This window comes from Lampris incognitus, chromosome 4, assembly GCF_029633865.1.
Source record: "Lampris incognitus isolate fLamInc1 chromosome 4, fLamInc1.hap2, whole genome shotgun sequence".
Classification (NCBI taxonomy): Eukaryota; Metazoa; Chordata; class Actinopteri; order Lampriformes; family Lampridae; genus Lampris; species Lampris incognitus.
The window spans coordinates 22,588,285-22,601,839 of NC_079214.1; the positions used below are offsets into that span (position 1 = coordinate 22,588,285).

General features: G+C 44.5%; 1 protein-coding gene and 1 long non-coding RNA gene across 3 annotated transcripts in view; one reads left to right on the forward strand and one right to left on the reverse strand.

The window, feature by feature from the left end:
- LOC130111215 (uncharacterized) overlaps positions 1 to 12,461 on the reverse strand; it is a 42,738-nt gene extending 30,277 nt beyond the window's left edge. Inside the window, exons 1-3 of the long non-coding RNA XR_008810151.1 lie at positions 12,060 to 12,461; positions 6,858 to 7,015; positions 4,691 to 4,853 (exon numbers count right to left, since the gene is read on the reverse strand). This is a non-coding gene — a long non-coding RNA (uncharacterized LOC130111215). The remainder of the gene's footprint in view (positions 1 to 4,690; positions 4,854 to 6,857; positions 7,016 to 12,059) is intronic.
- Positions 322 to 10,213, forward strand: LOC130111212 (RNA-binding protein, mRNA-processing factor 2a). 2 transcript variants are annotated; one of them, XM_056278307.1, is made up of 8 exons: positions 322 to 860; positions 2,483 to 2,560; positions 3,741 to 3,779; positions 4,027 to 4,089; positions 5,174 to 5,324; positions 5,989 to 6,152; positions 8,378 to 8,450; positions 9,124 to 10,213. In XM_056278307.1, exons 1-7 carry the CDS (start codon positions 621 to 623, stop codon positions 8,441 to 8,443), a joined length of 801 nt encoding a protein of 266 aa, XP_056134282.1. In that variant the 5' UTR covers positions 322 to 620; the 3' UTR covers positions 8,444 to 8,450; positions 9,124 to 10,213. The 2 variants fall into 2 exon arrangements, with proteins under 2 accessions (XP_056134282.1, XP_056134283.1); XM_056278308.1 differs by having other exon boundaries at positions 326 to 860; positions 5,989 to 6,137; positions 9,124 to 10,212.
- Positions 12,462 to 13,555: the final 1,094 nt, after the last annotated feature.

Below are 13,555 nucleotides of genomic sequence, written 5' to 3' on the forward strand. Positions count from 1 at the left end.
ATAACCCATATTAAATATAGCACCCTAAACTGACAAGTATATGGCAAATACAATTATGTACTGATTATTTACGAGACGAAATCAGGTACGATACATTTATTTAGTCAACCCAGCCTGATAACTGCGCCATATTGTTTTATAAACGGGTTAAATTGGGTCTATATATATGTGCGGACTGTGCGATTTACAGTGGTGGGTCGGGTGGTGGGGGGTGTGATTGGTGGTGGTGGGGGGTGGGGGTGGTAGAAAAGATGTTATGGTTTGGGGAAAAATAATGGCCATTGGTTGTTTGGGTCCCACGGAAAGGATGATGTAGACACGGAGGGGCCGGGCTCTCCTATAGCAGCTGAGGCGGATCCGCGGCTTGATTACCGCGCGCACCAGAATCCAACATAATTGATGACCTAATTGGAAAACAGGAGGGGGAGGAGGGGGAGGACAGCGACGGAGGAGACGCGCTCCAATGAGAAAGTTTATTTGTTCTCCCGCAGAAAGCCACAGCCAAGGGCATTGATGTGAGCAGGGAGGTTTTACGCGCACTTCTTTTTCCCCCCCTCGTTTCACCCTCACAGAGCACACATCACTTTTCTCACCTTTAGTTTAGTTTTCTTTTTTCATGAATGATTCTCTCTCGCAACGTACCATCGGATGCCTCCTCGTCTGCTGCACGAACTCACCTCGGCACGTCTTTGCTGAAGTTAAAACGCCACCAGGACTCGCTCTGCAACTACAAACGCACTTGGGGGAAATACTCGGCGAGGAAAACCTTCGTACTCTCTTCCACTGTCACCGAAGTAACCCTCAGCATGAGTCTCAAGTCCGACGCCGAGCCCAATAACAACGTGTCCATTGAAGAGGAGGTAAGGAAACGGCTTGTATGTGTATGTATGTATGTATGTGTGTGTGTGTGTGGGTGGCGGGGAGATTTTTTTTTTAACTTTCCTGCGTTAGTGTCACGCGCGCCGCCGCCGCCGTCCGTGTCCGACTTGAGGCAGAACGAGACTCGGGGACTTGTCATGTTGTCAGAATAATAAGTCTCGTCCGGGTGACACGGACCGGATTCGGTCGGCCTTTCAGTCTCCCCCCTGTTAAAATAACACCTTTTTAACAAAGGCGCAACGAAACAAACGGCGGGAGAGGTGTCGGTGGCCAAAACGGGTCAAAACAAACGTGACATTATGAAACTGAGTAATATAAAGTGAACGGAGAGTTTCACACTCCACGTACAGCTGGTTCAACGCCGCACCGGCTGATCTGGGGTCAGTGGGCTGGCAAAGGGAAATTCGCAGTTTACCTTTTTTTGCGTTTCCCAGTGACATTTGTTTTTTTTAATGTGGTTAAATCCATTTTAACGTTGACATTTGACTTGTTGCATCTCCCTGTACGTCTGACTTTTATACCCGATGGGAATGTAACATAGTTTATCTAATCTCCCCTTCTATTCGTTTGCTTCCTATATTTGAAATATCGTTGATCTGGTGCCAGAAAAAAATGGATCCTCCTTTGTAGAGCGATGGGTCTATCACATAATACGTCGTAACTTTAAAAAAAGATAAAATACGAATTTTAGTTTGGTAAAACTAAAGCCTGCTGTGATTGTGGACAAAACTGGCCTGCACGGGGTGCTTATTCGCTTGTACCGTTAAAATGCTTAACCCGTAGGAGGCCTACTGGCTTAAATAACACGAGCCTAATTATTCAGCCGCTGCACTTAATGACGTCCTATGGCGCGATACGGAGAAACTCGGAGCCCTTCGTCTTGTTTCTTTGTTGCGGTTATAACGATAATACGGGGTATAAGTAGTCAGTGGGCAGATGATAACGACTCCGTTGAGTTTGTGAGTCGGTCTGGGCCGGTCCGTCAGTCTCTCTGTACGTGCTGGGCTTGTAGCGGGCTGAGAAACGCTGCAGGGCTGCACCTGAACCCGGCGGCCGGGCCGGGGCCGAGGGTCAGAGGAAGGAAGTGGAGTCTCGCTGTGCGCTGTTGTCCGGCGCTGTTCCTCTGGCAGCCCATTGTACTGCAGGCCTCCCCGCCGAGTGGGAACTAACGGGGCCTCGCAACGCACTGTTTATTTCCTCAGCTAAATTCTGATCCTTACAGGACAGTCGTGTCCCACGACTTTGTTTGTGTTTAATTCAGATGTCCAAGCCTTGGCCTCATCGTGTTCGGGCTTCCTTCTGGGAAGGAATGGCCACAGCGTGGTACTATTTTTGGATTTATTCCAGAAGCAGGACATGTGGATTAATGATCTGCTCTTGTCGGTTTCCAGAGGATTTTAGTACAGTGGCTGTCTTCTGATGGCATCCGTTTATGAACAGTTTAATTATTTGTTATGGCGAGCTGGCAGATGTGGGCTCTGGGCCAAGCCTTGCATGCATAGCCTATTCCATACAGTCAGTGACTCATCTTACACATTTCAGCTTTGCCTGTAATGCTTTGTGAAAGTGTTTTTTTTTTCTTTTTTTTCTTCTTTGACTACAGGTACGAACGCTGTTTGTCAGTGGCCTACCAGTTGATATCAAACCACGGGAACTCTACCTTCTCTTCAGACCATTTAAGGTGAGCCGTAATGTGTTGATTAATCTTCCCCTTAATGAGGATGCCACAGTTGCGGTGACGTTTTTCATTAGGTTGCCACAGTGTTTGGTGCCTTTTTTGTATACAATCAGTGTACAGCTTGGGGCATCCAGATATTCACATATGGTAATTGGGGGCTACATCATTGTTTGTCAGTGGCTGTTTTTGATCGGATCATCCAATTCTGTAAATGCCCCTCCCACCCACCTCTTAACTAACCAAAGTGGAAGTGGTATCCCTCACACATGGATGGGCCTGCGGAATGTGTAAATGAGTAGCCTTTGCCATTGGCCAACCCGTCCCTCCCTGTGACCTAGCTCGCCTCCCAGTTAGAGAAATTATGCCTCCATTTCCTCCATCAACTTTCAAAACGTTCTGAAACCACGGTGATGTTTGTTGATTTGCAGAGCCAGTCCTTGATTCCCTATACTGTTTATTTGTAAAGCCCTTTACTTTCGTCACAGGCAAATGGAGTGTACAATACTGCATCAGTTCAGTATTTTTGACTGATTGCAAAACAAGTTTGATTTCAGCTTTTGAGGTGTTTTTTTTTTCAAGCGTGGCAACGCTAATTTATGGTGCCTCTTACTTTACCTCACTTGAGGAAACCTGTCTGTGTTTTCTAAGTATCGGTGGGATTCTAGTACGAGCCTGACGTTTGAGTTGAATCTGGCCTGGATTGTGGCAAAAGATTTTTATGTGATTACCAGAAATGCAAAGGCAACCTCATCTACCAGTACTCCCAAGGCACATTTTCCTTTCCGTTTAAGGAATTTGCTCATGCTGTAACCAAACCTCGGTTTTAATTCGGTGTAAACAAATGCTTCGTTTGGTAATGCATGCTAACATGAATGCATGTACGCTGGCATGCATATGAATTACAGTGAAATTGTCATTTAGGCTACCTTTTTTCAGGATGGAAGATGAATGCATTGCAATTTGCCAGTTTGACTAAAAATGTGTGCGTTTTCCATCACATTGATAGCAGGGCATATGTTCATACAACACTGAGAGCAGGGTGTATGTTCATACAAGTGTCTAACAACCCAGCCCAAACCTAAGATGCAAACAACTGGGCTTCTCCTCAAATGGGGAAGAGTTCATGCCTGGCTTCCTGCATGTGACTCCATAGTGGATAATTGGCCATCTTTCCTCTCCGCAGGGTTATGAAGGGTCACTGATTAAGTTAACTTCAAAACAGGTGAGACGCTTTCCATAAAATTTTGGGATGGCTTGCTTTTAATGCTGTATTTAAATCAATGCTGGATGTGTGTGTTTTTTATTAATTCTGTATTATCTGAGGGGAGGGGGTAGGTAAACTGTCATTGGTAAGCTGATTTTTCCTGAAAGTGTCCAACCCATTTAAAACATCGGTATCTTGGCTGTAAAAGACGGGCTGCGAGTGGGGGGCATTTATCTTCAGCGTTGTCTACCCTTTTGTCTTCCAGCCTGTTGGGTTTGTAACCTTTGACAGTCGGTCTGGAGCTGAAGCTGCAAAAAATGCCTTAAATGTAAGCATTCACACATACACCATATGGGAATTGAGTCTAGGCTTGCAGTATTGATAAGATCTCATTTCCTTGGAGTCCATTACTGAGAGCAATTGCCCCCTGTCCCATTTTGAGTATGTTGTTTTGTGATTTAAATTTCCTCAGACCTGATAGAAATGAATGGGAGTAATTTAGATTTCCTCAGACCTGCTAGAAATGAATGGGAGTTTAAAAGAAAGAAATCACTGAACTGATCCCATACAATCTCTCAAAGCCAACCCATTTTGTCTTTTACAATTCAATGGCAGGGCCATTTTTGGAAAGAGACCAGAATCCCGTAGCCTTACGGTAGTTTACTTTGACCTTGGTAAACATCCTTCCTAAAGTCTGGTATAGCATTCCTCATTTGCATATCACTGCTTTACTGTAATTACTGGTACTATAGCCACATCAGTAGTGTTATTTGGACACATCTTCTGTAGTGTAACCTTATTTTGTCACCATGTAGCCCACATTGGCAGTGTCTAACACTTCTCTCTCTAATAGCCTAGTCTTCCTTATATAAGCATCACCTCTTAGACACACCAGCAGACACAAACACATACACCAAGATACTACTCACCTGCATGTGGGCACAACGCTTAGGGCACAGAACACAAGCCGGGTAAAACCACCAAAAATTACACTTGAAGTCTTTCCATCGGCTCCTCTCCTTGTCTCCCTCTCTTCCTGGCCAGTGCTACTGGGTGGGCACCCATCCCAGTGGCCAAACATTTTTTATTCTGCTAGGAAGAAAAAGAGATGCAAGCCTGTTTAAATACTTCAAATAATGTAGCCTTCGGTCTGACGTCTTTCTGAAGCCACAACAGATTTGAAGGGCAATGAATTTTGGCAAAAGCCGTTAAGCAGCAGGAATGTACTTGCACATCCCTGTTTGGTTGAGAATAGTGGTTAACCCGCGGGAGGCATGGAGGATACATTTTGAGTATTGAAACAGGGCTAAGGAAAGGAGGCCATGTGAGACTATTGAGCTACAGCCCCCAAGACTCAGCCCAGCTCCCTTTTTTATAAGACTGTGTCCTTCCCTCCTCCGTCTCTCCCCCAGGGTATCCGTTTTGACCCCGAAAGCCCCCAGACCCTGCGCTTAGAGTTTGCTAAAGCCAACACGAAGATGGCAAAGAGTAAGCTGATGGCCACACCGAACCCCACAAATATCCACCCTGCTCTAGGAGCACACTTCATTGCACGGGACCCATGTAAGTTAATACAGCTTCACAAGTTCAGGCTCTCATCCACTTGTCACCTGGCAACAAGTTTTTCTTTTTCTTTTAAACCCTGATTTCTCCTTGTTTCTGCCTTTTTGGTTTGCTGTGGTTAAAGTTTAAAATGGGTGGTAAACAGAAGCTAACAAACGAGACTAACTCACCCTCCACATGCATGCGTCATCTTGATAGAAGAGAGCCCCCTATGCCTCAGACAAATTCCACTCACACAAGGCCAAGCCAGCAATTGCCTTCCTGCTCATTGTCCACGCATCTGCTTGAGTCATTGGGCTGGAGTTGGTGGTATAAACCAGTTAGATGTTAAAGTGAGTTGAATTAGCCTGTTGATGGTGGTTGGATGTTAATAATATTGGTATGACAACACAAAACTGCAGGTTACAGGATCCAGTGATTGCAGACTCTGCTGTAGGCAGAAATTGGTCTAAGCGTACACACCTTATTACACCATCATACAATAAATTGTCCCTTTTTCCATATGTTTTGATCAAATTTTTTCCTTTACTGAAGAGCTAACATGTATATTCAAATTGCATACTTGTTGGGCCACATCACGATGCAACCTGTTATAACGGTAGGTCAGTGAGCACTTTTTTTCTCCCCCCCCCCCCCCCCCTAAATTCTCCCTGCATTTGCTTAGATGACCTGGCAGGGGCAGCACTGATCCCAGCGTCACCTGACGCATGGACCCCCTACCCCTTGTACACCACGGAGCTGACCCCTGGCCTTCCTCATGCGGCCTTCACCTATCCAGCAGCCGCGGCAGCAGCTGCAGCCCTCCACGCCCAGGTGAGGGACCAACCGGTGTGTTTCTCTTTCATCTTCTATTTCATAAATGCTGCGTTCGGTGCTGAGAAAACACATTTCAACACACTGAAGAAATGCCAGCACACTGTCATATGCTCTCGTCTTATCCACGGGCATCGTTAAACAATGATAGTCAAAGATGGTTGTGGCCATTGGCTTTTCTTTTTTTTTCTTTTTTTTTTTTGTTTCTCTTTAAACTATGACACACGAGTTGCAGTGTGCTGGTATTTCCTTTATTTCGTTCCCTTTTGTTAGAAAACGTGACTCCAAAAAGGTGATAAAGTGCTTTTGTAAATGTAACATTGGTAGACCTGATGTCCCTATTTGAAAGGCATGATTTTTTTTGATTTTTTTTTTTTTTTAATATGCCTTCAGCAGCTTTGAGATATCACAACAGTAAAGCAAGACCTGTGCTCTTGAGGCCAACAAACTTCAAGTAGGAGACCAATGCAAATATTTAGTATATCACTTACTGGCTACATAGCTTTTGGCCAGTGTTTATGTTGCTTAAAATAGTTAAAATGTGGGCGTTCACCTCACATACCTCCTCATTGGGCGCCATCCATAAGGACATTTTAAGTGATGTCAGTCGTCATAAATGTTGTGTATGGACACCTTTCTGAATTCTCTTTTCAAAGCCCTCACAGGTGGGGATAATGTCTTGACGCTGCTCACCTTGCACACACTAATCCATTCACTCACCTCAGATTTTTCAAATGGCTTAGCAGGCCCCTGCTTCAGCCCACTGCTCTCTAGGTGTGTGTAAGCCTGAGAGCTGGAGGTGTGACCTCTTCCTTTAATGAAATACCCTCCTCCTGCCACCACGCAACCTCAGAGTTGTATAGGAAAAGGAAGTGCTCCTGTTGACCGGAAGATGGAAAGATTAGATATTACACAAGTGGGTTTGTGTGTGCAATGAGAGGACAAACTATAGACTATAGCACTGGGTTCAGTTTTAAAAATTGCACCCTGTCTTTGTCCACAGCTGTAAGAAAGTAGGAGAAAATACAGAAAATGAAAGCAATCGGGAATGTAAATTGAGGTTTTTAATGATCCTAAGCTTTATACTATAACTGACTGAGCAGCAGGAACCAGACGCTGCTACATGCCATTAGTCACACCAAAGAAGTGATGTTTATGTAGTACATTATTTGTTTTTAGTTGGCGCACAGGGCCACTTTAAAACATTGGTGTGTGTGTGTGTATCCCATCAATTTAAAAATGGCCACATTGGTTCACTACATAGAAAGGAAGGTTCAAGATTTTCCATTGCAAGCTAATTGCTGTCTAAATGTGGCAGTAAGGATCCAGTACGCTACAAGGCAGTAGGCGAGGATTTTTGGTAATGATAACAATGGAAAATATTTCTCCTGGCAGGTCATTTAAAGTTCAGTGCAGAGCTGACTTCCTTTTACAATGTGAATACGCAGAAGTGCTGCACTGTAAAGTAAGCAGCTATTGTATAGCCTATTTTCTTGGGAACAAGAGATTGAAGAATGTAAGGTATTTGCTTGGGGAAACTGTCAGTCTTGTCGGCCTTCTTTGGAGGTGCCAACTTGCTGTCCACGTTCCCCGTTGGAACATAAGCCGTCTGTGGAGACGCACAAAGGGGAGGGGGTAGGCGTCTACTAATTGCAATCTGATGAGAGATCCCTAAAATTTGGAGTTCTATTCCCACTCTTTCTCCACTGTCCTTGCAGGAAAGGCTCTGTTGTGTTTTCATGTGGCATTATCAAATTATTAATCTGTGAACGTCCATGGCCATTCTGCCTTGTCCTTTTACTTTAGCTTTTTTTTAAAGCATGCCATTTAAGGAATTGGGCCTTTTTGGGGTTTTTAGGTACCCAACACAGTTTAGTAACAGTGTGCTTGTATGGAAAAGTATAAGCATACCAACTCTAACCCTGTGGAAATGTTCAACACATGGAAAGATTAAACTGTCATTTGCAGGCCCGTTAATTACTCCAGGACTATTGTCCTGATGGAGCAGTTATGTGACCCACATTCCCATGGTACCCATGGCTTAAAGGGACAGCCCCATGAAACCTCTATACTTTTTTAGACCCCATTAAAAGTTCAGTCAGTATTGGGTGTATTGTTCCGATGTCCATGAAGTTTTTCCTCGATGCGTTTTAAACCATGTCGCTGGACTAAAATGCATTTCAAGTCTTGGTGGCATAGCTCTGGGCCTAGTGTGCATGACTGTGTTTGTGTTTCTTTAGATGCGCTGGTACCCAACTCCGTCTGAAACTTCCCAGCCTGGATGGAAGTCCCGGCAGTTTTGTTAGATATTTAGTGAGTAACCTTTGATTTGACTGGGTTTTTTTTCCCCTCCAATTAAATGCTAAGCTGATGTCATGCCAACTGAAAAACCCATCATTGAATGACAAGTGCAAAATGTGTGTTCAGTGTCGAAAGAAATGACATGCCAAAAATTGTGGTGGTGTTAAAGGCTTGTTAAGAAATGAGTGACATCAGGCGTCCGGGTAGCATAGGGGTCTATTCCGTTGCTTACCAACATGGGAATCACCGGTTCGAATCCCTGTGTTATCGCCGGCTTGGTAGGGCGCCCCTAGAGACACAATTGGCCGTGTCTGCGGGTGGGAAGCCGGATGTAGGTATGTGTCCTGGTCACTGCACTAGCACCTCCTCTGATCAGTCAGAGCACCTGTTTGGGGGAGGGGGGGGGGACTGGGGGGAATAGCGTGACCCTCCCACGCGCTATGTCCCCCTGGTGAAACTCCTGACCGTCAGGTGAAAAGAAGCGGCTGGCGACTCCACATGTATCAGAGGAAGCATGTGGTAGTCTGCAGCCCTCCCCGGATCGGCAGAGGGGGGTGGAGCAGCAACCGGGACGGCTCGGAAAAGTGGGGTGATTGGTCAAGTACAATTGGGGGGGGGGTACAAAAAAGAAATGAGTGACATCTGCTAAATGGGAATAACTAACTTGTGCTCCCTGTTTCTTCAGGCCTCTGGGGAAACCACACCTTCGTCCACCTGAAGTGAGGTTTGCCAAGGTCTCCAGTAATTTAATCAGGTTTATTTTATGGACAAATGTGCATTATAAACATACAGTATTTATATATTCCTCCCAATTGTCTCTGGGGGTGGAACCTTGAATTGAAACCATCTTACTGTTTTGATAGTCCGAGTTTGTGATTCCTTTCTGGCAACTTTTGTGGTACCGTCTTAGCATTTCAAAAAAAAAAGCAGAAAAAAAAGAGCTCATGCAAACGAACTCAATGGATAAGAATTGCTGAGTAACCTGACATGTTGACGTTACCATTAAGATTTTCCTTCCATGGTTATTGCAGTGGGGAGGATTAGAAGTTAATCATTGCATGCTAGTCATTTTGGCATGAATTTAGAATGCAGAGTTGTGTATTCTGATTTTCTTAGTGTTTGTGCTGCCTAGACAGTGTTTTTTTGTTTGCCCCCCCCCCCCTGTAGACCCTAGGTTTTACCTCCTGTGAAAGGTAGGCTGTTGCATACATGGCTTATCTCGCATGGACCTTGTGAATGCATCCCTAAGTTCTGACAGTCCCAGTCTTTAGCCTGATCATATCAATGTCTTATTTCAGCGAAAGGAAGTACAAATATTTTTGTACTCTCTGCGTAATGTATATTTATGCATTTTGTGCAACTACAATAATGAACCTGTATAAGTTGGATGTTTAGTTGTCTCTTGCGTTTATGGTGTTTGAGCCTATAATCCTGTTGAAGTAGTTTAAAAAAAAAGTGCAATTGTATTTGTTTAAAGTGGGAGTGGTTATCTATCACAAAACGTAAGTATTCTGAACGTGGCTTTTGCCATCTTGACTGCTAAAATGAGATTGCTGTAAAATGCTGTTCTTTCAGAATGTGAAACTGGACTACAAACGTAAAAGGGTTTTCTGGGGGGGTGGGGGGCATTTTTGAAACGGGAACGCAGGATTAGAAGAGATGGACTGAAGTTTGTGGTTTAGAAACATGTTTGTCTTTGTATCTGCTGTGCATAAGATGTACAAATAAACCATCTTATGAATAAAACGAGCAAATAAAATGTCTTCATGCATGCTCAGTGATCCAGGTAAGAAAACCACAAAGCTGAATCGGTTCACCCGGACGTAACGTTTGAGAGCGTTTCATCCCTCATCTAAGTGACCTCTTCAGCCTCCATGAGACTGAACTTATTCAACTTTCTTTCTTTGAGCAAGTGAAATCACTTGTTCTTTTTGGTCATCCATTACCATGTCGGAGGATGTTGTTTGAACACTGGGGTAAATAATCCTAGCAAAATCAAAGTTTGTAAATGCTCAGCTTTAAACACGGTACACAAATCCTTGGTGTTTAAATTCTGGACATCAGATGTTAAATTAATAATTGACGGCAACGTGTCATTTGAAATGCATCGTTGCATTAGTTCCTCCTTTAAATTGTGAGTGGGCTGACCTCCACACTTTGCCCTCAAAAGTTGATAAGCTGCTTTGTTCAACCAGCCATGATGGTTTCTCAAGGGAGTCCTCTTAAGTGGCCACTCAATAGAGCCAGCTGCTTAATAACGGTGGTTAGAGGCGATGGAACTGGTAGATGGATGCCTGTAAATTTACCAGATGAATAATAGAAATACCAGTGTTGGCTCTGTTAATTACAAGTTTAAATAATGCATGCGTTAGTGACCCTTTGCGTCAATTCTAGTGGACGGTCATCTTGTGTGGCACACTGATGAATCCTGTTCCAGTCCTTCCACCAGCTCTCCCCAAGTGTTCATGTACTGTGCCAGCCGCAACATGGCAAGGGAACGGTGTCCATTTATCAAGCTGAGTAGCCGACAGGACGACCCCTTTCAACTGGGAAAACATGCCGTTTGTTAAGCTATTGTAGCGAATTCAGGGGGCAGCCGGGACGCGAACCTGGGGGCTACTGCGCTTACCAGCAAAGTCCGACCCGTTAGCCAACCGGCTAGTGAATCGACTCGTTCATGACAGTTGCACTACTTCTCTCTCTCTCCCTCCCTCCCTGGGCGCACGCGCTTCCGAAGGCCCCGGCGTCTCGCCATCGCACTTCTGACACCAACGTAGCGAATTCAGCGGCAGCCGGGAAGCGAACTCGGGTCTCCCGCACCACGGGCGACTGCGCTAACCAGTAAACTAAAGGGTCAGACCCACTAGCCGGGTTCGCGAGTTGAGTGATTCATCATCGTTACACAATTTTCAGACGTTTTTTTGTTTTTAGTCGCAAAGCATTTGAATATTTCTACTTTTAACACGTTTGTTGCTGATTGATGGGTAATGACTCATAATGTTCATAGTTTAGTCATTTACATTGAGCACAGACTGCTGCAGGGGACACATGGCTATTGATGGACACAACACAGACTGTCAGGTTCTGAACCTGAGGCCAACTGCTTAAGGTGATGGTCTGTAACTACTATACCATCCGATCTAGCTGTAGTTTGCGTCACACACACATAGTCTCCATTTTCTGTTCCCTTTTAATGTAATACAGGGTTGTTGTTGTGGGGGGGGGCTGAAACTCCAGTGGGCAGGGATGCTCTGCAGCCAGTCCATTACATGGCCCACGCAAACAATTGTCCTAGCTTGGCCAGTAGAGCGCCAGGTGTTGTCAGCATACACGAGTATGGTGCCGATTCTTCCAAGTTAGGAGTTTGATTCCTACTCAAACATGATGCAGTTGTTTCAATGTAAAGCGCTTTGTCGTTAAACTAGAGTGAATGACAAGAAAAGAGCATCCGGACACTCAAATCTGTGCAAGAATTTTCTAATTTGCAAGCTTTTGGTCAGAGCCCTGATTCAAGGCCTGCAGAAATCCAATTCACCTACCATAAAACTGCAGCAGATTGTCAACAAGGCATCCAAAATCATAGGCAACCCACCCCCCTCATTTTAATCTCTACATACTCACCGAACTGTACAGCAAGCTAAGAAGATCATCTCCCTCACATCCTGCTCATCGCCTCTTCCAGCTCCTTCCCTCAGGGAGGGAAGAAGACTAAATGCTTCAACAAAAAAAAAGTTCCTATCAGGACTCTGAACTCCTCCCTACAGCCCCCTCCTCACACACCGTTGGCATGCATACTATCATTCTGCTGATTGTTGTGCGTAATAGATTTCTGCTATTGTGTAACTGTATTGTTAGTGATAATATGTGGAGTGTTTGCTGTTACCCATGTATGTATTGTGCTGCAGAGTTTTAACATGTACCGAAAACACATTCCACCAGCCTTGGTCGTGTGGCTAATAAAACTTATCTGATCATACATGTCTTTGGACTACAAGAGGAAACGGGAGTACCCGGGGGGGGGAGTCAATTGGAAGAACATGTAAACTTCACACAGAAGTTGAACCCAAGACCCTCTCACTATAATGAAAGTTGCCAAACCGGCCTTGATTAACTAATTCATTAAAAAAATTAACCATTTTAGTAGTGGACACATCCTTAATATTGGCCAACAAAATGACATCAAGTCTATGACTCAAACTGAATACTAGTGATGGGGTTTGTGTGGCATGCCAAGCCGCATATCATGATCACTTCTGACATTCAAACTGACAAAACCTTTCAACTGCTTGGTCAGGTGGCATAAGTACGTCAACAATGTATAATTGCTGACACAAGGCTGACCATTATTTGTGAAAGTGCATTTAAGCTCTTGTTCATGTTATAAACTGGAATTCGGTTAAAGAATTTGCATTCTGTACACAGCTGTACAAATGTTAGGTTATGTGATTTACTATTATCTCAAACACGTCTCAAACATTTCAGCTTGCCAAACAAAAATCCAAAAAAGCAAATGGAAGAAACATCCTTGCGCCTTTCATGGAAAACTGAGCTATGTGACACTTTCACACGGAATGCAAATTGACAGGAAATCAATAAGGAGTGCAAGGATGGGAATGTCATGGATCTGAAGGCAGTGTTCCTGGTGTTATATTTCAACCACACAACCTGTGCATAAGTATCACGGAACTCAATTTAATGTGTGTGTGTGTGTGGGGGGGGGGGGGGTAGTAGATTCACAAGTATGCCGTTTTGGTTGAAAATAACCCTTGGTGGAGATGTAAGTGGTCAATTACCGATGGGCTAAAAGACAGATAGATGGAATATGGTGCTTTTAAAAATCCTTTCAGCAAAAATCTTTAAAGTTTGGGGCGTTCAGCTTAACGTACCTGTATTTAGATATATTTGATCAAATAATAGTGACCCTTTTGCCTTGGGTGGCACAGTGGCGCAGTGGTTGGTGCGGTCACCTCACAGAAATAAGGTCCTGGGTTCGAGCCCCCGAGTAGTCCAAACTTGGGGGTTGTTCTCCGTTTGGAGCTTGCATGTTCTCCCCCTGTCTGCGTGGGTTTCCTCCAGGTGCTCCGGTTTCCTCTCCAGACATGTAGGTCAGGTGAATC